The sequence below is a fragment of the Populus nigra genome, chromosome 19 (assembly GCF_951802175.1).
Source record: "Populus nigra chromosome 19, ddPopNigr1.1, whole genome shotgun sequence".
NCBI lineage: Eukaryota > Viridiplantae > Streptophyta > Magnoliopsida > Malpighiales > Salicaceae > Populus > Populus nigra.
Genome location: NC_084870.1, coordinates 9,403,618 through 9,425,343, shown reverse-complemented (window position 1 = coordinate 9,425,343; position 21,726 = coordinate 9,403,618). Strand labels below are relative to the sequence as shown.

Genomic DNA, 21,726 nt, shown 5'->3' with positions numbered 1-21,726 from the left:
GGTTGATATGGTAACTTACCTCGTAACAAGTATTAACCATAACTTTAGACGTTGATCAGATTTTTCACTAAACACTGTTAATTTGCTTTTTAAATTATTTTTTTTGTTTGAAAAAGTATTAAATTAATATTTTTATCTGGAAAAAAATTATATTAAAATTTTTTTTAATGATTTTGATATGTTAATATAAAAAATAAATAATATTATTTTGATATATTTTTTATTGAAAAACATTTTTAAATATCATTTTACACAACAATATTAAACACACACTAAGACATATAATTAATGTGGATTGTACAAAGCCACAATTTTTTTTTCACTCTAAGGTTTTTTTTTTAATTTTATCTTTTCAAATTAGAGGTTGATTTAAGATATCGGATTAGATGGTTAGCTTCATATGGAGTTTTAGCGGTGTTAAAAAAAAAGTCTGACACTCGGTTGGTTGATTGATTCGATAAAATTTTATTTTATTTTATTGACTTAAAACAATTTGAATATTTGAGGATTGAATTTGGAAAAAAAAAAGAAAAAAAGAAAGTTCACGGACTGATTTGAGCAAAAATTAGAAAAGTTGCCGGCCCGCAACGAGCCTGATGTAATGTCCCAGACCGTTCTTGGATTCCCATGTGGGCGTGTTAGGATTTATCTCGAGGGTGATATCAAAGACTCTCCCATTACCGTATGCCTCAGCACTCTCTCTTGTCGCATGAACAAGATCATCAGCTGTTGAAAGGGTTGCTAGAGATAGCACGCCAGTGCAAAGCAGCAGCAGAAGCTCCTAGAATGTTCATTGTCCAAGGGAGGAATTTGGCTACCAGGGTGCAAATTAAAGTGCAGGCAAAGACACATTACACGTATATATATATATATAGATAGGTAGTTGTTTGGACGAATGCACTTACAGTGAAGTCGTGGAGAAGAGCAATTACTGGGCAGACTTCGTCTTCCACCGCAATATCACGTGAGGATCATTATATTATTTTTATTTATGTGATTTTTGTGTTCATTACCCAGGTTACAGACTTAATCTTCTGAACAATTTTTTTATGCTAAAGGACAAGAATGGGAAAGGGATGGAAGTTGCTTTCTTATGAAAGGTCTTGCCTGATAATTTTGCCTTCGGCTTAGATACAGAAATCCAAATCCAAAACCATAGTTATCATAGTTAGCCAGTTATTGAGAAAAGTTTCATAACTGATGCTGCATATCAGAGTTTTTTTCCAGCTGTCGTTCAATATTGATGCATATGAACATTATCCTGACATCAACATACAAATTCAAAGTTTCACAATGAACAAGAGAGATGATTCCCTGGATAATTATTGACTAAAAGATATAATGATACATCACCTTCAAAAATCAAATAACTTACAGCCGTTGAAAAGGATAATTAAATAGCTGACAAGTTACAGAGTTCAAATATCATTTGATAAGAATGCATCTTGCTGGTGATCCATCAGCGCCAAGCATCCTCAGAGGTAAACAATGGACATTATAATGTCCTGGTATAATGTTGTCAAGTTTTAGGCCTTCCACAAGAATGATTTGCTGCAACATTTGTGCACAGTCAATTAGTTTCAGCTTTTGACATAATCTTTAATTTCCATTTTATATCCAGAAAGGAATCCATATTCATGCAAGGCAGTAAGCTGAAAGAGCAGACGGTTATTAAGTGAAAAACAAGTGTTCTCAGAAGTAATTGTAATCAAAATAATTTCTTACTCTTTTTTTCAGAAAAATAAGATGAGGTGGGATTGTATTAACATATGCAGCAGAGGATAAGTAATCAACTCCTGCATTTCATAACAGAAAGACCATCAGTTTTGTTAAATAATGATACAGAGATGTGCAGTATCTTACAATGCAGAAAGAATTTGGATACCATAAGCAAAACAGGGGACTAATCTAATCTTACCAACTAGTTTGATGTCTGTGTTCTCAACCAACCATTTTGCCCCGTCCTCCATGAATGCAACATAACTCGAGTCAAATTCCTTTTTATACATAAGCTTCCTGAAATTCGATTAAATCCAATGTGTAAAGTGTTGTTTCCTTTAGATTTAGCAGCATTTTATGCTACTTGAATCAAACTAATGACAGAAACAAGGGCGGTCCTTAAGTCAAGGTAAGTCTTCTGATACAAGACAGAGTGAAGACAGATCGCACATTAGAATTTCAATTCTAGTTCATCAACGAATTAATTTCTATGTTTCTGCTAAATTAGTATAGAAAAGAATCTGCAGAAAACATTTCTGGATTTCGTTATCAGTATTAAAACTTGAGATGCAGAAACTTAAGACACGAATTAAGTAAAAAATTACCTGTCAGTATTTAAAGTTCTGAATAGCACACGACGCACTCCCCTTGGAATATTCAAGGACTTCATAACCTCCGCTGATGCAAGAAGCTTGACTTATTATAGCATGATGTATTAAAAAACTAGTAAGATATGTCTTATCAGCCATCATCAATGTAAACGGCGAGTGAATTTTCAAGAATTTCTTTTAAGCAATTCCGTAAATTAAAATCGATACATGGGCAAAATCTAACAAGCACTTCGACCTTGTCTAAATAGACATACATAGTGATCTCATTGGCTCTAGAGAAACTAGAATTTTCTAACACACAAACCAATAGTATGGGTTGCAGAGTAGAAATGAGTCCATCTTAAACACATACCAGTTATGTTACTATCCCTTGGAACATCAACCAGCAGTGCAGGGCCTGTTGAAGAAAAAGAAACACAACAATGATCGGTGATCTCCAACATGAAATTGCAGGAACTAAGATTGTAAAACACAATATATTGAGCCATTGAGGGCTTAAACTCCATGTATGAGCTAATCTTCAAGGCAAATTTTATTTTCCTAAAATCATCATATAACGTCCTAAGAATATGCTATCGTCTATTTAAGCAATTAAAGCATACAATCAACAAGCAAAAAACAAAGGAAACAGAAGCACGGAGAAATTTGCATTACCATTAAGCACAGCCAAGTCAAGTGAATTGACGTTATATCCAGCTTCATAGTATTCCTCGTAGACATGTCCAGGTGCATCAACATGCGTGCCTGTGTGTGTGGACAGCTTAAACTGAGAAGAATTAAGTTTGGAACCGTTCTTCATGCTATCAACAAGCCAAATGAACTGGCCCAGACCGTCCTTGGATTCCCATGTGGGCATGTTAGGATTGATCTCGTGGGTGATATCGAAGATTCTCCCATTACCATACACCTCGCGATCTCTGATCTCTCTTCTAGGTTTACGAGGTAGTGAAAGGGTGACTGGAGATAGCAGCAAGCCTAGTAGCATCAGAAGCTGCAATGCCCTCATGGTTTTGTCAAAGGGAGGAATTTTGGCTATCAGAGTTCTTGGTGCTTAGCAAGCAGGTAGATGCACGGGCACATATATATTGACTGTTGGATATTTAGGGCATCATTTTCAAATCAAAATGGTCCATTAATATAGAAACAGATAACGATAACAAGATCTCAAATGGTGAAAGGAAAGATAGGGAAATTGCGGATAAATAATTAAGGTTAAGGGAAATGCTTAACGGGTGTTTTTATTTGACTCTCTCGTCACTCATTGTCTTCTTTGATGGCTCTGGCTACTTTCTTCCTTTTGTGATGTGGCCACAATTATCATTGATTGGGATGATAGTCGTAATATAAAATCAACCAATTTAATAATTTTTTTCAATGTTCGGAATTTCTCAAGCGGGTGAATTACCTAATTCATAAACAAAGTTTTCTTACATGTTCATCTTGACGAGAAACAGTTCCCTCATGGCATTCCGCTACGCATACGGCTTCCATAGATTTAACTTACCAGTGGAAAGTTTTGCAGTGTTGATTACTTTGTTTAATTTGGGAAAATATTTAATTTCCACTCTTAGAGTTCTAATGAAAAATCACTCGTTGGGTTTACAGTGTTATTTACTTGTTGGGTTTCAAACAAGAATTATTGCTAAGTATTATAAAATTAATATTTCAATAAAATTGATGAGTGTCTCTGAAACGTGAAAGTTAAGGCTTCTTAGAAAAAGGCAAAACTAATTCAAAGATATGATTTTATTTTCTTAGAAAAAAAAAAAGATATTGCCGGTTGAAAATTAGTCTCTTAAGATAGAGTTGATTCATCACAAACAGATAAAAAAATATATAATTAAAATATATAGAAAAAGGAGTGTATGATTTCATACATACGTACGGCCTCGCTCCTTATTTCTGATATCGTTATAAAAAAATAATTTTAATGAATACTTAATTTGCCAGCTTCGAACAGGCTGCGGGAAAAAGCCAACTAGGTGTCCGTTGAAGTTTAATTATGAAGACTGGGTCAATTTTCATTCGTTTTCATTGTCAATTCAGTCACGTGCAGCTATGAGAGGTCGCGTTATCTATTTAATTCTCCCATCAAGCACGTGACATTCACATGGTCAAAAAACTGAACTCAAAAACAAAACTAATAATTGAATTCAATTATTATGTTTGTCTTACTCTTGAATCTAGATTAAAGGGGTTGGTTTTTTTATTTATTTTTATAGTATTTTTAAAAAATAAAGTTTATTAGAAATTCAATTCTTAATCCTTTTAAATATAATATTTTATTAAAACTTTTGAATTGAATAAAAGTCAAACAAAATACTGTAGGGAAAAAATAGTAATTGAATAAATCAGCTCTGGGCAGCCAGCCACAGGCCATGATCTTCTGTTTGCTCTAATCTTATTTTACTCCACCAGCCGAAGCCTAGATCACAGTTTATTGCAGGAACTTTAGCAAGTCTGCATATAATGCCTAGATCACAGTTTAGTAGGGAAAAAAGAAGATGCATTTCACTGGAAGCGTCGCATTAATTGTTTATGAGACAGAAGCTGAGGGTCTGGGATTTACGCACAAGAACACCAGACCCAGAACACATTAATACGAGGCACAGCCTATGCTTAAAAAGTAAATGGTCTTGGATTCAAACCGCAAGTGTAAAATCACTCCTCTTTGAGTCCCCGAGTACGATCTGTGAAATTCTCTTATAAATCTAGGTGACGTGGCATAATTTTTTAAAGCCTAGTTTATGCAGGAGTTATTTGAAAAAATAGATATATTTTTTTTATTTTATTTTTTTATTTTATGTTATTAGGTTTTCCTAGTTTCTCTTAGAAAGTGACGTGTTGTTATTAGAAATCTTGGTAATGAAATTCATGATAACATGACCTGTACAAATACATTATACTAGGGATTTACAATGAAACAGCATGCAAAAAAATAATAATGTTAAGGACTCATAATAAAAGTGAACCACACTTAAAAAAATATTCAAGGTGGATCAATGACAGTTTTTTACTAGGGTTTAGTGTGTTTTTAGAAAAATAGATATTTTTTAGTTAATTTTATTTTTTCTTATTCTATATTATTATGTTTTTCTATATATTTTTTTAATAGTTTTCCTGGTCTTTTTTTTCTATTCAATATTATTATGATTTATTATTCTTGCAATAGGAGGATCTCTGACCGGCCCCAACAAGAAAATTTGTTTTGCAGGTGCACATAATTTCCAGCAATTACCAAATCTTCCACATCATTGTTCATCGAGGTTTCGTCAAAATAAATTATGTAACCATGCCAGTGTCACAAATGAAAGTCTGAATTAACCATGCACATTTATAGAAAGTCTTGGACAATTACAGACAAAAACTATGGATAAATACCTTAAGATGTCAGAAACTTATGGTGAAAAATTATCATTTGATGAGAATGCATCTTTAATTTTGGCGATGCTTCAGTGCCAAGCAACCTAATTAGAGGTAAACAATTAATGGACAGAATATATTCCAGGCTGGATGTCATCAAATCTTGAGCCTCCCATAAGGATGATTTCCAGAAACATAATTAGCATTAATAATAATTAACTAATGCTGAAGATTGAGTACTGTTGACACATTTCTTTCCTCAAATCCAAGACCCGTCGTGAATTGAAACTATGATTTTGGTTTTCATTTGAAGGATGTTGAAAATTGAGCTGTAGAACAAAAGGTAGATTAAAAGCTTACCAATTAGCTTATAATGTCAGTGTTTTCTACCAACCATTTGCTCCGTCCAGAGTACATCCCACAAAGCTCGTGTCAAGCTGATTTTTTAACACAAGTTTTCTTCAGATAGTTAAATACTAGCACTGTTCTATTCAGATGTTCAAACCCCAAATGCAAAATCCATTTATAGGCCCATTATAAAGGTGATGTTTAGTGTAATTTTTACAACTTGATTTAAGTTATTTTTTAACTTTTAATTCAAAGAAAAGTAAAAAATAATATATCTGGTTAGAAATAACTTTTAACTCCAATCAAAATGTTATCATAAAATTGAGTCAAAATTTTGTTTTAATTAAAAACTTAAATTCTTAACCACATTCTTTCCTTAAAAAAGTTGTTTTGATTCATTTTTAGTATGCATATTTCAAATTAAAAGTCATTTTAATTCATTTTTAAATATGTTATTGATGAAAACTATTTTTTTGATGATGACTCATCATCGAAAGTTATATATAATTCAAAAATCACGTCAAACGAACTCTATATCAACTACTATTATATATGAAAGGCTATTTGATTACCAGTAGCATTAATAATTAATCACAATCATACATAGAACAGTGTATTCGAAGTATAATATCATCTTTATAGTATCTCTCCCGCAGTCAAGAGTCCAAATAGTAGGGCACAGGGCCAGGTGAATGGTGATCGACTTCTCTTGCACTGTTTTATTCCACTCAGTACCTCCCTGGGGCTGAAATCATTGTTTCCTACAAGAAATCAGGCAGTTTGCATGAACCTAGCAATGAATAAATAAAAAGTAGCAAGTCATTGCATACATTTTACTTCAAAAGGTAGCCATCAATTGTATATCAAAGAAAAAACGAATCGCAGACAAATTAAAATGTTAACATGCAGGTGGCACAATGCCTGGATATATATTTCTTTGCGCGGTATACAGATAATCTGTGACAATTATAATCAAGTTTGAAGTTAGCGCTTAAGATCCAATAAATTAACTTACAATGAAAAGTTGTCATTTGATGAGAATGCATCGGGTTGGCGATCCTTCAGCACCAGGTATCCTTAGGGGCAAGCAGTGGATAGAATAAACTCCAGGTTGGATGTCATCGAGTTTTAGGCCTTCCACAATGATGATTTCCTGAAACGAGCTAGAATATTCAAGGCTGAATGTTGGTGGCCGATGCACTGTTTTCCTTAAATGCAAGAGTCACCGTTTATTGAAACTTATTCTGGGTTCTAGTTGTTGAAGTTAGGAGTGAAATTAGGTCAATTGGCCAGAAAGAAAGGTGCTTTGACATGATCGTCGTCATCTAATCTCTAGACAGTATATCAGTCTCACCCTGCTTTCCAGAAGGACAAGATGGCCTGGAACCACATCACTCCAGGCAGCAACAGCCAAGTAATCGATCCCTACATTGGTCAAGAATACGTGTGCGTATATTTATGTTTGACAAAAAAAATATATATATAGCAAAAGAACCAAGTGTTAAATTAAGGAGGCTAACAGCTACCAATAAGCTTAATGTCAGTGTTCTCCACCAGCCATTTTGCTCCGTCCGTAGTAAATCCGACAAAGCTTGTATCAAACTGATTTTTGAACATTAGTCGCCTGAGATTTTTATTTAAAATATTTTCAGTAAAGAAAATAGCTATGATCGAAATCAGCAGCCAGCCTATCTGTTCCGGTAGTCTGGGCCCCCAACATACGAGATATTCTTACAGCCCATTGGGTCTCACAATGTTGTCCATGGAAAACACACGACTCTAGTTAAAAGTTTTACCTATTACCAGACACGCATTTTAAAACAAAAAGTAATTTTAATTTGAAAATATATTAAACATGTTTTTTTTATTACTAATATTAAGATACCAAAATTATTGAAAAGAATTAAAAAAATATTAATTTAATATTTTTCAAGATAAATATATTTTTAAAATGCATGTAAACACCAATAAAAACAGTGTACTAAGAATTAAAATTTCTGTTGAGGACAAGTACTACAATTTTTGTTTTGTAAAAATTTGAATTTTTTTTCAAGATATATAATTTATTTTATATTTTTAGATTGTTTTAATGTATTAATATTAAAAATAAATTTTAAAAATTAAAAAATATATATTATTTTAATATATTTTCAAGTAAAAATATTTTTAAAAATAAATAATTATTTTTTAAAAATAACTCACAGTAACAAACACTTCACAGTAGCCCGACTTTTAAGGCATTGACACGTAGATTGACGCCCTCACAATTAATAAGTTTTTTATTTTTTTTATTACGGTATTGGATATTTGGATTCAAACACAATATGATATGACCCGATGAAAATAAAGCATCCATCTCGGCCCATTGCGTGTGCGCGTGTGGACACGCAAACGTAGAATTACCTGTCAGTATTTTCTGTTCTGAAAAGAACACGACGAACTCCTTTAGGAATACGCAAGGACTTCATAACCTCAGCTGTATGAAATAAATTAAGTACCGTTGAGTTTATGCAGGAAATAATCCCAAACAAAAACTATAAAATTGAAACCATAAAAGGGCCAAAGGAAAGTACATTAAAAAAAAAAAAAAACATAAACAAGAAATGTGTTTGTAGCTATAAAATTCATAACTAACTGAAATACATACCAGTTATGTTCGTTCCCCTCGGAACATCAATTAATAGCCCAGGACCTATGTATTAAAACAATAGTTAATGTCCAGAAAAACAAAAATAAAATATAGTTTAACAGCGAAAATTTTTTTTTTCCCTGTCTCAGCACTGGCTGTCTAGGACTAAATTGCCCCTGGTTGGGTCTCATATGATCCTTTCAGGTCCAGAAGTTCCACTTAAAAGAAACTACTTTCTCATATATCAATTAAATAAAAAGAAAAGGCAAATAAAAAACCAGAAGCAAATCAACTAAACGCCACAATCTTAGTATTTGCTTGTAAAAGAAATTAAAGAATATAATCATTCCTAATGAAATACTAAAAATCCAAGAAGCTTGTTAACAAGAATTTTGAATTAGATAATTGATTAATTAATTGTTTCTGACAATTTTATTTATTAGTGTAAATGGTTGATAGCTTATACTTGATGTTTAATAGGTTAAGGTGACGTGCGATTGATACCTGCAAAAAATTCTCTTTAGTAAAGGTAAGGATTCTCTAATACTTATATAAATATTTTTTAAAGAGAAAAAATATAATATTATTTTAGAAAAATACTCTAAAAATATATATGCGTTAAAGAATGAAAATTATAAATTTTTATTATGAAAATTTTATTGTGTATTTATAACCTACGAGTCTTGTCTTTTTAGAATTGAAGTATAATTTTATTTTTGTAATATTTAAAATTGTATTGTAAACTATATTCCATTCATTTTATCTAGTTAAAAAATAAAAATATAACAAGTCATGAAAGACTTTAATATACATAACAGTATTAGTAGAATATAAACATTTTTAATTAAATATATTTGTTGAGAAATAAATCCTCTGATAATTTATATAAAAATTTATAAATTTAATTATGTTAAATTATAGCAAATCAGGTCACATCCGGGCTACAATAACAAAAATTATCAAGCTCAACATTTTTAAGAAACACACGCAAGATCCACCTTATTAGCTTAACAGTGCAAGCTATCGGGCTTGGCAACACTTGCCAAATCTCAAGAGCTAGGCCTGGCAGGCACCAAATCTAGATGGTGCTTGGATTTAGCAGGTTCCAAACCTAGATTGTGTTGGGCCTCCTGTATTACCAGACCCGTCCACTGGTCTAACACCATCAATCAAATCCAATAGTACTTGGATCTGAGCATTGCCAAGACCCAACACGTCTAGAATCGAGACATTGCCGAGCCCGATCTTAACTAAGTAACTTTAACTATACCTAAGCGTGTCTATATTGGGGGCATCTTTATGTTGTTGCAGGCCAGCCCAATGCAGCCAATAATTAAAGAAAATTATATTTGTATGTTTTTCTTGATTTGAAATTTTTAATAAAATATATAAAGATAAAATTTTGTTTAGTCAATTACCATTAAGCACTTCAAGGTCAAGAGTGTCCACATCAAACCCAGCATCGAAGTAATGATCATGGTAATGTCCAGGTGCATCAACGTGTGTGCCAGTATGAGTGATCAACTTCATCTCCGATATGTTGGCGGAGGACCCATTCTTCATGCTTTCACGGAGCCACAAGAACTTGCCTAGCCCGTTTTCTTTGGCGAAAGACGGCAGGTCGCTTCTGTACTTGTGAGTAATGTCAAATATTCTCCCATCACCATACACTTCACGTCTGATTGGGATAAGTTTACTGTCTTGTGAAGCTGAGACCGAGGTGTCCGTCGTGCCAGGGATAGTGGGGTAAGCGGCGCTGGAGGATGTGACGGTGGAGAGGGGAGAGAGGAGTAGTAACAAGAGGAGAGATGTCATGGATTTGGTTTTGACCATAGTTACTCAAAATGTGAGTTGAAAAGTACTGTATCTGAGGAAAGATAATGATAAAACTTGTGGTTGTGGTTGCTTGGTCGGTCCGTGGTTGATATTTCAATGGGTATAGAAGCTGCCACACTATAAGAGATTTATTGATTTTTTATATCATAAGATATTTTTATGACGTAGTTTTTCTATTTGTACAGCCTTACTCGTATAAATGAAATGGTTCTATTGCATTCTCACTATTTTTTTTTAAAAAAAAAATACTATTGTGAAAAATGCATTTTAAGTGTCCTCAATTTATTGACAGAGCTCCTGGAAGTCCTCGTATTTCATCCTTTAAGAAAGTTTCAAGAAGCCGTAGTATTATAATAATAAAGAGATTGGGATTCGCATAACAAATTTAGAATTCAAATTAAAATGTGTATCTCTTATAGAAACTTGAAACAGCTAAAATTTTATTTATTTATCTAAACTTATAAAATATGTTTTTAAAAAATAGAATTTTCTCGAATTCAAAAAAAAAATTTATTGACAGTGTGAGAATTATCATGTGATCCTCAAACTATTTCAATTGGAAGGTTTGGGTTGTATATATTGTCAAAACCTCTAACTTGAAACCCTTAATTTAGTCATTAATTATTTTTAATTTTTTTCTAACAAGAATGAAATTTCATTAATGAAAGATATAATGTCCAAATTACTAGCAGAAAGTCTAAAAACAATGACAATTTGTGATGGAAAGGACATGAACTCGTAGTCCATTAAAACCTATAAAGGGCACTATAACAAGTAGTTCATCTAGCCAATCGTGTCAAACGTCAGTAACACAATGGAGAAGACAGGCAATTCATCTGACTAGGAAGAACAGTAGAAGTAGACCCCATCGGTATACTTTATCACCGTTTTCCACCTCCGTCCACCAAAACACTCTCAATATAATCACCTTGGGAGTGGAGGAATCATCCTTACCATACACGTCACAGCCCGGCTAACCAAGAAACATGACCGGCTCTGTGTTCCATTTCGCTACCATAAACGCACGGTTCCAAGAGGATTTCAACCTCCAAAAACACCATCCAATAGCTGAAATCCATCATTTCTCTCGCGGTCAAATACTGACACCAGTAATTCTAGCGCCGCACTCCTCCAAACAGCTTAACAGCCCCCTAGATTTGCCAATAAAAACAGCAAGAGAACTCCAGCCACCACTCTCCATAATAACAACCGCATAGCCTTAAAATTCACATACAAACACAATAATTTCACTTCTCTACTATAAAGCTAGTATACAGTCAGTTTCTCTGAACACTAGATCCATTGATAAGCAAGGAGAAGAGTTACCGAAAGCAAATAAAATAAAAACCATAATCAATCCAAAGTGGCAATTTAAAATATTGGAGACTACTGTGGGAAAACCTTCACCAAGAAAGGAGCCTGGAGGGGTCGGGGAAGGCCATCCCTAGATGGAGGGATCAAACCCTAGACTATGAAAGACCGAAGGCCTTAGAGAATGATTTTCGACCCGTCCCTCAAGGATAAATTGAAAGTGTAAAGAGACTTTTTAAGGACAAAGCTGATGCAATTAGAAGTTTATAAGTAATAGATTAGATACAATTTCTAAAATATAAAGATAAAAAATCATTTTCTCTAAATTTTTTCTGAGGATTTCTCTACCATGCCATAGGTTAAATGGCATGCGACTTTTTTAATTATTTGAGAAGAAAAAAAAAAGACCCAAGTTCGTTTCTATTGCCGATTATCTACCCGCGATTGCTGATTAAAAATCTGAAAATTGAAGAAAATGCTATGCTGAGCAGGGAAAATGGAACTAATGGAAATAGGTTTCTGATCACTACAAGGTTTTTTCGAGGGGAAAATATCGGTGGGACTATCGGACATGACAGCTATTTTCTAGTCGTTTAATATTTGCTGTGCAGTAGCTGTCTAAAATTTTATTAAACAATAACCAACCTTTCTTCAGTCTGCCTTGTAAGAACACTTACTGAGGCATCTTTTGAGCAACAAGTAGACCTCGATGGTCTGGCTAGTATATCCATGTCTTTTTAATTTATACTTAGAGTCGTCAACTTCTATGAATTAGTTAGTTTAGTATTGAGCCACACATATCAAACAATATTCATGCGAAAATGAGAACACTGTCTTCTGATAGTTTGTTCTGTTGTTCTGTGAAATTGTTCCTCTCTCTCTCAGCCTCAGGGAGCGCCCAAGTATTTCTCGTATGCTTTACTTGCAAGAGAGTATCCATGGAATTCTTAAAATCACATTGAATATACTGATAATCTGAAGGTAGCAGCCTTCCTTTTATATTAATCGTATGGGGTTTAAAATTATAAATTATGATTTCCCATACACAATAGCTTCCTTAATTTAATAAAATACAGTTATATTTGGTAGTGTGGTAACGGTTACTTTTTAAATAACTTTTCGTGCTGAAATGCATGTCGATGATTTTTTTTATTTTTTAAAAATTATTTTTGACATCAGCACATCAAAACAATCCAAAAACATACAAATCATATTAAATTTTAGTAAAAATAAATAAATTTTTTAAGAAAACAGTTTTAGATCCATAACTCTAATTTATTTGAAAAATATATAGTTCTATTATTATAAAGTTGAAGACTCAAAATAACATTATCATGGGGATGAAAGGTATGTCATTTGCATTCATCATACATTAATATGCTGCTATGAAATGTCATCATTGTCAATTTTCATGCATCATGGACCATAAGAAATTTTTTTTTTTTTTGGTGCGGATAAAAGTGTGTCGCAATAAATGTTATGATAGAATTTAACTACTAGCTAGTCATAAAACTGCCCTTGCGGGGGTGATCCGCTTATTTAAACATCAGAACTTGCAGAGAAATCCTCGACTTCATCAATTTTCAATTTCTTCCTTCCTGTCCTCTTTCTCTTTTCCTTGAAGTTTTGTACCTTTTTTTATTTTATAGACATTAATCCCTGTGCAAAAATCCTAAAATACTTCATAAATGTTTCAGTTTTTTGTTATTTTTTATACACACAAATAGAATAAATATATATATATATATATATTTATTTATTTATTTATTGCTTTTCTCAAAGTTTCTCTTTTTTTTTCTAAACATCAAAACTTGAACAAAAAATCCTCGAAACTTCTTGAACTTTATTTTTTTTTTTGCTCTTTTCATCCAATTGTTCTGTACTTTTTTTAAAAAAATAAACATTAAAACCTTTTAGATATGTCCATGTAATATATTATATATTCCCGATCCATATTTAATTTAAATAAATATTGTAAAGTTTTATTACATGAATTTATAATTTTATCAGTAAGAAAAATAATTGAGAAACAATAAGGGTGTAAATGACACATAATTTAACTATTACACTATCATAAACTCTTAAATAGTTTAAGGGGCTTTGTCAAGGATTATCTAGCACGACTGTAACTTCCTCGCCTTTTTTTCGTAGTCTTGCTCATGAATAAAAAAAAATTCAATACACTTCTTAAGTTAAAGCTTACAAACGATATTTTAATTTCTTAAAAAAACAATAAAAAAATATGTTATATAAAAAAAATTGATCCAAAGGTTTCGGTTTAAAATTTTATTTTTTCTCTCACTCCTCGAATTTTATTTATTTATATATATACACATGGCAAAAGGGATTTGTCTCGTTTTATAATCTTCATATGTGGCACCATGTGATTAGTGAATAAATGGGTCTCTTGCACATGCAAACCTTGTTCATGTGTTAAAATCAAGATTTTCACCCTAGTGTTTATGATTTATATATCATCGTGTTACTATTATACAAGCCGTTGTCCTGCCAAGGGGGTCCTACCCATATTAATTTTTAAATGATGCTTTGAATATTACAGAGACTTGCATACATAATTTATTAGAACCGTTAATTCATATTTATAGAGACCTTTGTACGTAACTTCAAATATTGCATTGTATTGACTTGACTCCAGAAAAGTTGTATAGTGGATCATTTGCAATATTATATGTATATGAGATATATATTTTATATTCTCGATGCATATTTACTTAAAAATTTTAATTATACTCCACTTTTGAAAAAAGAAATGCTTCAAATTATATCACCCATGATTTGATATTTCTTAAAAAATACTTAATTAAAAAATAATAAGAATGTAAATGAGATACAAATTTACCCTATATATTAAAATAAAGTTTTGAACAACTTACGAGACCTTAAAATGAATTGATCCTATGTTGAAGTCATTTTCCTTGTTCATGTTAAGCAAAAAGCTATACAATATACATTTATAACATGATCTTTTATGTAATCAAACTAAAACTAATTATTAATAAACATGCAGTAAGGAAATTTCATTCAAAGTTTTTATTGTCAAGCAAAAGTTGTGTAGTTTCTTCTTTTTTTTTTCTTTTCATAATTGATGAACGTGGAATTTACATGTTAAAATGTCCTTAGAAAACTAATGCAATGCTTGCCCATTTATTAATATATTAAATATTAAACTATCTATTAGTAGGTGATCTAGTGATTAGAGCTTAGAATTAAGGTGTTTATTTTTCTTGTATCACAGGTTCGAGTCATGTAATTATTAATATGATGGTTATTGAAAACTTACATGATCATTAACTTCAGAGTTCGTGGGATTAGTCGAGGTGTGAGCAAGCTGATCCAGATAGCCATATTAATTAAAAAAAAACTCAAACACTAATAAAACTTAATATATAGAAATAGAAGATAGAAGAAAAAGATCGGTAAGGTGGAGATGGATTTCAAAATATAATTGCTATCGTTTTAAACTAATTGCTGACATAAAGTCCTTTTTTTTTTCTCGAGAATCTGACGTCAAGTTCTTTGAATGACGAAAACTAGGACATGAAACCATGTTTATATGTTTCGAAGTTGTGGGTGTTATCATGGTAACATTAGAAAATGTTAATTGTGTCATTAGAAAACTCGACAATTCCAAATAATTTGTTATGCTCCAAGCCCCAGCAATGCAATTTCTTTGTATTCAATAAGCCCTGAGCTCAACCAACCACAATCACAAATCATGCACTTGGGCATCCTAACAACAGTAAATTCACCCCCACATTATAAATATCTTGATACAAACATGTACCTGTCTGAACATCCACTAACTCCAACTCTTGAAGTGCTCTCCAGCCATACATAAAACTCATCGAAACTCAAATTCCACACGCACAGCCCCCCCAACTTCTCCTCCCTGTCCTCTCGAGTCCTCAAAATCTCCAACCTGCGAAAATGCTGCCTAGCATCCTTCAGCTCCTGCTTACCTTCTCTATTCTTTTCAGCACCAAAAATCTCATAGCTTTGTCTCTCACCTTACCACAAGACATCTCAGCTCTCAAAGCCTTCAAAGCCTCTGTCAAGCCAAGTTCAATCCAACCTTGGTCTTGCCTGGCTTCATGGGACTTCATCGCCGACCCCTGTGCTATCCCTCGTCGAACCCGCTTCACCTGTGGCATCACCTGTTCCCCTGACTCAACTCGAGTCACACAACTCACTCTTGATTCAGCTGGCTACTCAGGGCGACTCACCCCACTCACTTCCCAACTCACCAGCCTCATTGTCCTCGACCTCGCAGATAACAACTTCTTCGGTCCTATCCCCTCCTCCATCTCCTCTCTTATCAACCTCCAAACCCTGACTCTCCGTTCCAACTCGTTCTCTGGCTCGGTCCCTGACTCAATCACAAACCTTAAATCCCTCGAATCTTTAGACCTTTCACATAATTCTTTATCTGGTTATCTCCCAAAAACCATGAATTCAATGTCAAGCTTAAGGAGACTCGACCTTAGTTACAACAAACTAACTGGGTCCTTACCAAAACTACCATATAACTTGCTAGAACTGGCTTTGAAGGCCAATTCTTTGTCTGGATCATTATCAAAATCATCCTTTGACAGCTTAACTCAGTTAGAAGTAGTCGAACTCAGTGAAAACTCGCTCACTGGCACACTAGAATCTTGGTTCTTTCTCTTACCTGCGCTTCAACAAGTTGATTTAGCCAATAACAGCTTGACACGTCTCGAGATCCCAAAGCCTGCTAACAGTGACCTCGTGGCTGTTGATCTTGGGTTCAATAAAATCGAGGGAAACGCCCCCTTGCATTTTGCTGATTATCCACTGCTGTCATCATTGTCACTCAGATACAACAGCTTACGAGGCACGATCCCATTGGAGTATAGTCGAAAGAAGAGTTTGAGAAGGCTGTTTCTCGATGGGAATTTCTTGATTGGAAAGCCACCACCGGCTTTTTTCGCCGCAGACACGTCGGTTTCCGGTAGCATAGGGGATAATTGTCTCCAAGCATGTCCAGGTTCGTCTCAGCTGTGCATGCCTTCGCAGAAGCCAAGTTCTATATGCAAGCAAGCTTACGGTGGAAAACCAAGGTCTTAAGGCGTCAGGTTGTTATTTAATATATATATATATATATATATATATATATATATATATATAGCGAGAGTAATACTAATGTGTACTGAAAGTTTTTAAAACAGTGAATTAGATATAAAGGTGATGATCATATAACTAGTTATTGATTTTGATTTGTAATAGTTGGGATTTTTCAAGTTAGATTTTCGAAGGTTAATGTCAAATTAATTGATAAAAAATTAAAATGTCAAATTAAGTAAAGGCATTTATTACCTGAGCCAATAACTAGACAATGAAATTAGTTAATGATTCTAAAATGTTCCCTTCAATTTCAAGCCAAGGAGTTATAATGTCACATGTGCTTGTCTAAGCAATCTGGCCAGGAAGGGGGGAAACGAAAGGGGTTTTAAATGCAATGCCGACATTGATCACTGTGTTCGTGCTAATTACGTCATGGCATGAATGTAATTCTTTTGGAAATGAGACTCGCTCGGTTCTAGATTGTTTTCAATTGTTTGACCACCTCGGAAATACCCCTTTTCTACCTGGACACTTTGACAGAGAGGCCACCGGCCTCAAAATTAATGGCGCACAGGTTTCTCTCTTTGAAAAGATATTAGGGTCAAGTCTCTCTTGCAAATAGAAAATGAACATGGGTTTTTCAAGTAAACATGGATTATCCAGAGGCACAAATATTCTAATTGAAATTAGCGAAAATGTGAACACGTTTCAGCCGTGTAAAAGGGTATATATTTGGTGGCTGCAGCTTTAAAAGCAGTTCCACCACCTCCATTTTGTTGGATCTATCATCATTACTGGTTTGCAACTGACAAATGTCGGGATAGTTCGGCATATAGCATCAACTACTTTATACTTAACTACCTTTTTTAAATAAATTTATTTAAATATATTTTTATAGTAAAAAAAATAAATTAAAAATTTATAAATATATATTATCAAATAAATTGAGAATTATATATATTAATAAAAGAAAAAAAAAACATAAATAATAACTAAAGTTTGGGTTGTAGACCAGAGAAAAGTCGTCGAATACGGTTGTTCTGTTTTGGAACGGTCTGGCTGAAGCCGTGTGCATCTGTCGGTGGAGCAACCTGTGCATGCACATATACCTTGGATGTGTCTTTTTCATTACAATAAATGATCCTTACCAATTAATTGTGCGCTGATGATATTCGTGTTTAACCATTGCAGCCTGTTATGATTTTGATAAATTGATTTATAATTTTAAAAAGTTATAAATATATTTGATTAAAAATAAATCTTGATTTACATAAAAAAAATATTATAAAATCGACTCAGAATTGTGATTTAATAAAATGTTAATATTTTTTTTTAATTTTTAACTTGTCAAAGGTTTACTACAAAATTGATCGAGATCTTGATTTAATAAAAAAAATAAATTTTTTATTCTTTAACTTTTAAATTTAAATTTATCCTTGTTACAAGTTATTTATAAAAAAAAAAATGTGAGTTTTACCAAACAAAATCTCAAGTTCTTGCGCAAAATCTAAGCACGAGATTCCTACAAAAGCAGCAGGTATTGAATAAGAAAGTTGTTAACCATCTACTAATTGAGTTTTAAACTTTAGTAATCTCCCTTTCCGCCCACCCTTTTCCCAAAACAACACTTACCTCTATGATTAATTAAAAGTTGGTGTGATAAAACGAAAGGAGAGAGGTGGTTACAATGACAGCAAAGATGGTGGATTTACCCTCTGCAACATTGTTCGCAAAAGTCCAGGCACGCCACCGGACCTCTTACGACTCACCTTTTCTAAAACGACAGCGATATCTTAGTTTCAAGCGCTCGGCCAGGCCCCCAGATGCACATCTCCATGAGATGTATTTTCAAGGAAATATTTTTTATGAAAGTAATTTAAATGTGAATAATCTGTTTAAGATTTAATTATATAAAAAAACTACAGTTACATCGTAAAGGGGGGGCGGGGAGCGATTTCCGGGAAGCGTAGAGAGGGGAAAAGAAATTGCAGTGCATTATTACACGATGAGGTTGGGGGCAGTTCATTGTCAACTTTACCAGCCAGTTGTGAATCGCAACAAAAATGCAGGGACCCAACTGTAGGGTCTCCGTTGCTTTTGCAGGTGATAACTTCAGATCTGCTTAAACACTGCTCGGAGGGCTGTTGTTGAAAATGAAAAAAGGCAAAGTACAGGAGCAACCAGGAGAAAAGGAAGAAGAATGATAGGTCATATTCCTGTAGGGGTTGTTGCTTATGATTGATTGTATATAAGATAATATTGCAAATTAATAATTGATTGAAAACTGTGGCTGCTACGCTTATCAGAGTTCATTCTCTTGGATTATTAACAGGAAATCTAAAAGGAGTGGTGTTCTTAATCCAGCAATCCACAATAAAATATTTATTTTACTGTTAAAAAACAAGGAACACAGCTACTTCAATAATTTCTCGGGAGTTTATTTATCATTGTCAAATTTAAAAGTAACAGTTAATCAATTTCACTTATATTTTGCACATTAAGATAACCATTATACTCTTGGATTAAAAGAAATTTAGAGCCAGCATATAAAAGGTTGTTTTGTATTTTTCATATTTTAATCACAATAAAATAACTTAAAAGTATATTTTTCTTAAACTTACATATAGGAACATTTTTATATTTTTATCCTAGTTTCATTTTATTATTGTTAAGTTGGTTGAGAGGTTTTTTTATTATTTAAAAAATATAAATATTATTAAGAAAAATATCATACTTCGTGTCTTCTTTTATTTGGATTGCTTTTTATTTTGTTTGAATTTAATTTCATGGCTGGATTTTTTTTGCAATTTCATCATTTCTTAATTTTTAAAAAATTAAGAAACGCAGGCCTAATTTATTTGCGGGAACATATTGAATATTGAAACGCAGCGTTTTGTTTGGAGGCCTCCATGAAAACGGTATAGATTTAAGTTTTCTGGCACGCAATTTCCAATGTAATGAGAAATACCAGTTTGCGGGATGCTTTGGTCCTAACATTCCACAATGGTTAATCTACCTTAATTAATAAAAAGGCCATGTACAATAGATCATCGAAGTGTTGTTTATGTCGCGTGCATTATAGATAATAATTAGTTATATTGCATGCGTTACGTGGCAGCTTACCTTTTATTTTTATAAAAAAATTAGGTCATAACATTGGCAGAACCCAAGGCTATTTAAAATCTATTTAGGATCTTACACAACCAATAACCTAAACGTCAGATATGTGTTTGGGTGTGTCCATACCACAGGCACCCTAAGCGTTATGTGTACGCAGAAGTGTACCCAGCATTGAGGCAGGAATCCAAGCACTACGTGTGTGCTTGGTCTACCAACACACAAGCAGGCAGTCCAGATGCCACGTGTGCGCCAAGGCTACCCAGAACACAGGCATCTGTCCATGTGTCGCATGTCACCACGTGATTTATCTTTGATAGTAATAACAATTTTTAAAAATTTATTAATAATAATAATAATAATAATAATTTTTAATTTTACCTTTCAAATCAAATCTATGGTTGTTTTTCAATACTAAGAATAATTTTTTTCTAATTTAGTAATTATTTTATTAACAATATTAATTATTATAAAAATAATAATATTTATATCACAAAAGATAATATTTTTAATATTAATACCTTTGATTATAGTAAAAATAATAATATTCATAACACAAATAATACTATTTTTCATTCCAAGAATATTTAGAGCACAAATAATAATAATTTTTTATATTAAAACTTTGAATTATTATAAATAATAATAATAATATAACATAAATAATAATATCTTTTTTATGAATACGTTGAATTATAATAAAAAATAATATTTAGAACAAAAATAATAATATTTTTTATATGAATACTCTGTATTATAAGAAAAATAATAATATTTACAACGCAAATTATAATATTTTTTATATTCATACCTAGAATTTTTGAATATTTTAAATAATACTGCACCGCGGGTTCACTTTTTATTTTTATAAAAAAAAATCATAAAAATCTATAATATAAATAATAATATGTTTTCAATATTAATAATAATAATATTTTCTTTCAAATTTATTAATTATTTTATTAATAATATTAATTATAATAAAAATAATAATATTTATAAAACAAATAATAATATTTAGAATCCCAGAACCCAGGAACCTTAGGTTTAGATGAAATACCTAATAAAACTGAGTCCTTACGCAATACCCATTGATCATGAGTCCCAACACCGGACTCAGACCCTTGGGTCAGGTGCCATGATCCAGGTGCTAGGTGTTCTCAAGTGGGGTGTGGACATGGCTTCCTCCTAGTGCTACCCAAATACCATATATATGCTGGGGTGTCAGCGCCCAGACAGCCAACCCAAGTATTAAAGGTTGGGCAGACCGAGCGCCAGGTGTCTGCAGCTCTAGGAGACATGCCTCCAGCCTGGTGTTTGAGGCCTGCTGGTTGCAGCTTTAAACATGTCCCCACCAAACAGTGTAACCCATAATGAAAATACTCATAATACACAGTATTCACTCTACAGTACAGAAGTAACAAAATAATAAAATTCAAAATAAATTCAATTATAGTAAGCAGTAGTTCTCGCTATAGTTGATCAATTTTGGTTATAGTTAATGAAATACAATTAAGTTGATGCGGCATAAGTGGAAGAGGCTCTGCTCATTTAAGCTAATTTAAGTTTTTGTAGATTCAATAAAAAAATTCGGGAAATATTTCTATTTTAATATATGATAGAACCTTGAGGAATTAGTCATGCGCAATAATCTGGAATACCTTGGTGGAAAAAAAACGGAGCTGGAAA

General features: G+C 32.8%; 3 protein-coding genes across 3 annotated transcripts; 1 reads left to right on the top strand and 2 right to left on the bottom strand.

The window, feature by feature from the left end:
* Positions 1-1,189: 1,189 nt before the first annotated feature.
* LOC133679652 (cyclase-like protein 2) lies at positions 1,190-3,620 on the bottom strand. The gene is made up of 6 exons (XM_062102310.1): positions 2,985-3,620; positions 2,683-2,727; positions 2,325-2,397; positions 1,919-2,016; positions 1,726-1,796; positions 1,190-1,551 (listed from the first exon to the last, which is right to left on the bottom strand). Exons 1-6 carry the CDS (start codon positions 3,334-3,336, stop codon positions 1,426-1,428), a joined length of 765 nt encoding a protein of 254 aa, XP_061958294.1. The 5' UTR covers positions 3,337-3,620; the 3' UTR covers positions 1,190-1,425.
* A 2,941-nt stretch (positions 3,621-6,561) lies between these two features.
* Positions 6,562-10,565, bottom strand: LOC133679540 (cyclase-like protein 2). The gene is made up of 7 exons (XM_062102159.1): positions 10,089-10,565; positions 8,689-8,733; positions 8,445-8,517; positions 7,568-7,665; positions 7,396-7,466; positions 7,057-7,194; positions 6,562-6,802 (listed from the first exon to the last, which is right to left on the bottom strand). Exons 1-6 carry the CDS (start codon positions 10,501-10,503, stop codon positions 7,069-7,071), a joined length of 828 nt encoding a protein of 275 aa, XP_061958143.1. The 5' UTR covers positions 10,504-10,565; the 3' UTR covers positions 6,562-6,802; positions 7,057-7,068.
* A 4,947-nt stretch (positions 10,566-15,512) lies between these two features.
* On the top strand, positions 15,513-17,160 carry LOC133679475 (probable LRR receptor-like serine/threonine-protein kinase IRK). Its single transcript, XM_062102081.1, has one exon. The coding sequence runs from the start codon at positions 15,766-15,768 to the stop codon at positions 16,921-16,923; it is 1,158 nt and encodes a 385-aa protein (XP_061958065.1). The 5' UTR covers positions 15,513-15,765; the 3' UTR covers positions 16,924-17,160.
* The last annotated feature ends 4,566 nt before the right edge of the window (positions 17,161-21,726 follow it).

Coding starts and splice junctions, on each gene's coding strand:
- LOC133679652 (XM_062102310.1), bottom strand. CDS start 3,336: ATGAGGGCATTGCAGCTTCTGATGCTACTAGGCTTGCTGCTATCTCCA. Junction 1,797..1,918: donor CACAGACATCAAACTAGTTG/GTAAGATTAGAT, acceptor TATGAAATGCAG/GAGTTGATTACTTATCCTCT. Junction 1,552..1,725: donor TTATTTTTCTGAAAAAAAGA/GTAAGAAATTAT, acceptor CAAATGTTGCAG/CAAATCATTCTTGTGGAAGG.
- LOC133679540 (XM_062102159.1), bottom strand. CDS start 10,503: ATGGTCAAAACCAAATCCATGACATCTCTCCTCTTGTTACTACTCCTC. Junction 8,734..10,088: donor TGACCTTGAAGTGCTTAATG/GTAATTGACTAA, acceptor TTTAATACATAG/GTCCTGGGCTATTAATTGAT. Junction 7,467..7,567: donor CACTGACATTAAGCTTATTG/GTAGCTGTTAGC, acceptor TGACCAATGTAG/GGATCGATTACTTGGCTGTT.
- LOC133679475 (XM_062102081.1), top strand. CDS start 15,766: ATGCTGCCTAGCATCCTTCAGCTCCTGCTTACCTTCTCTATTCTTTTC.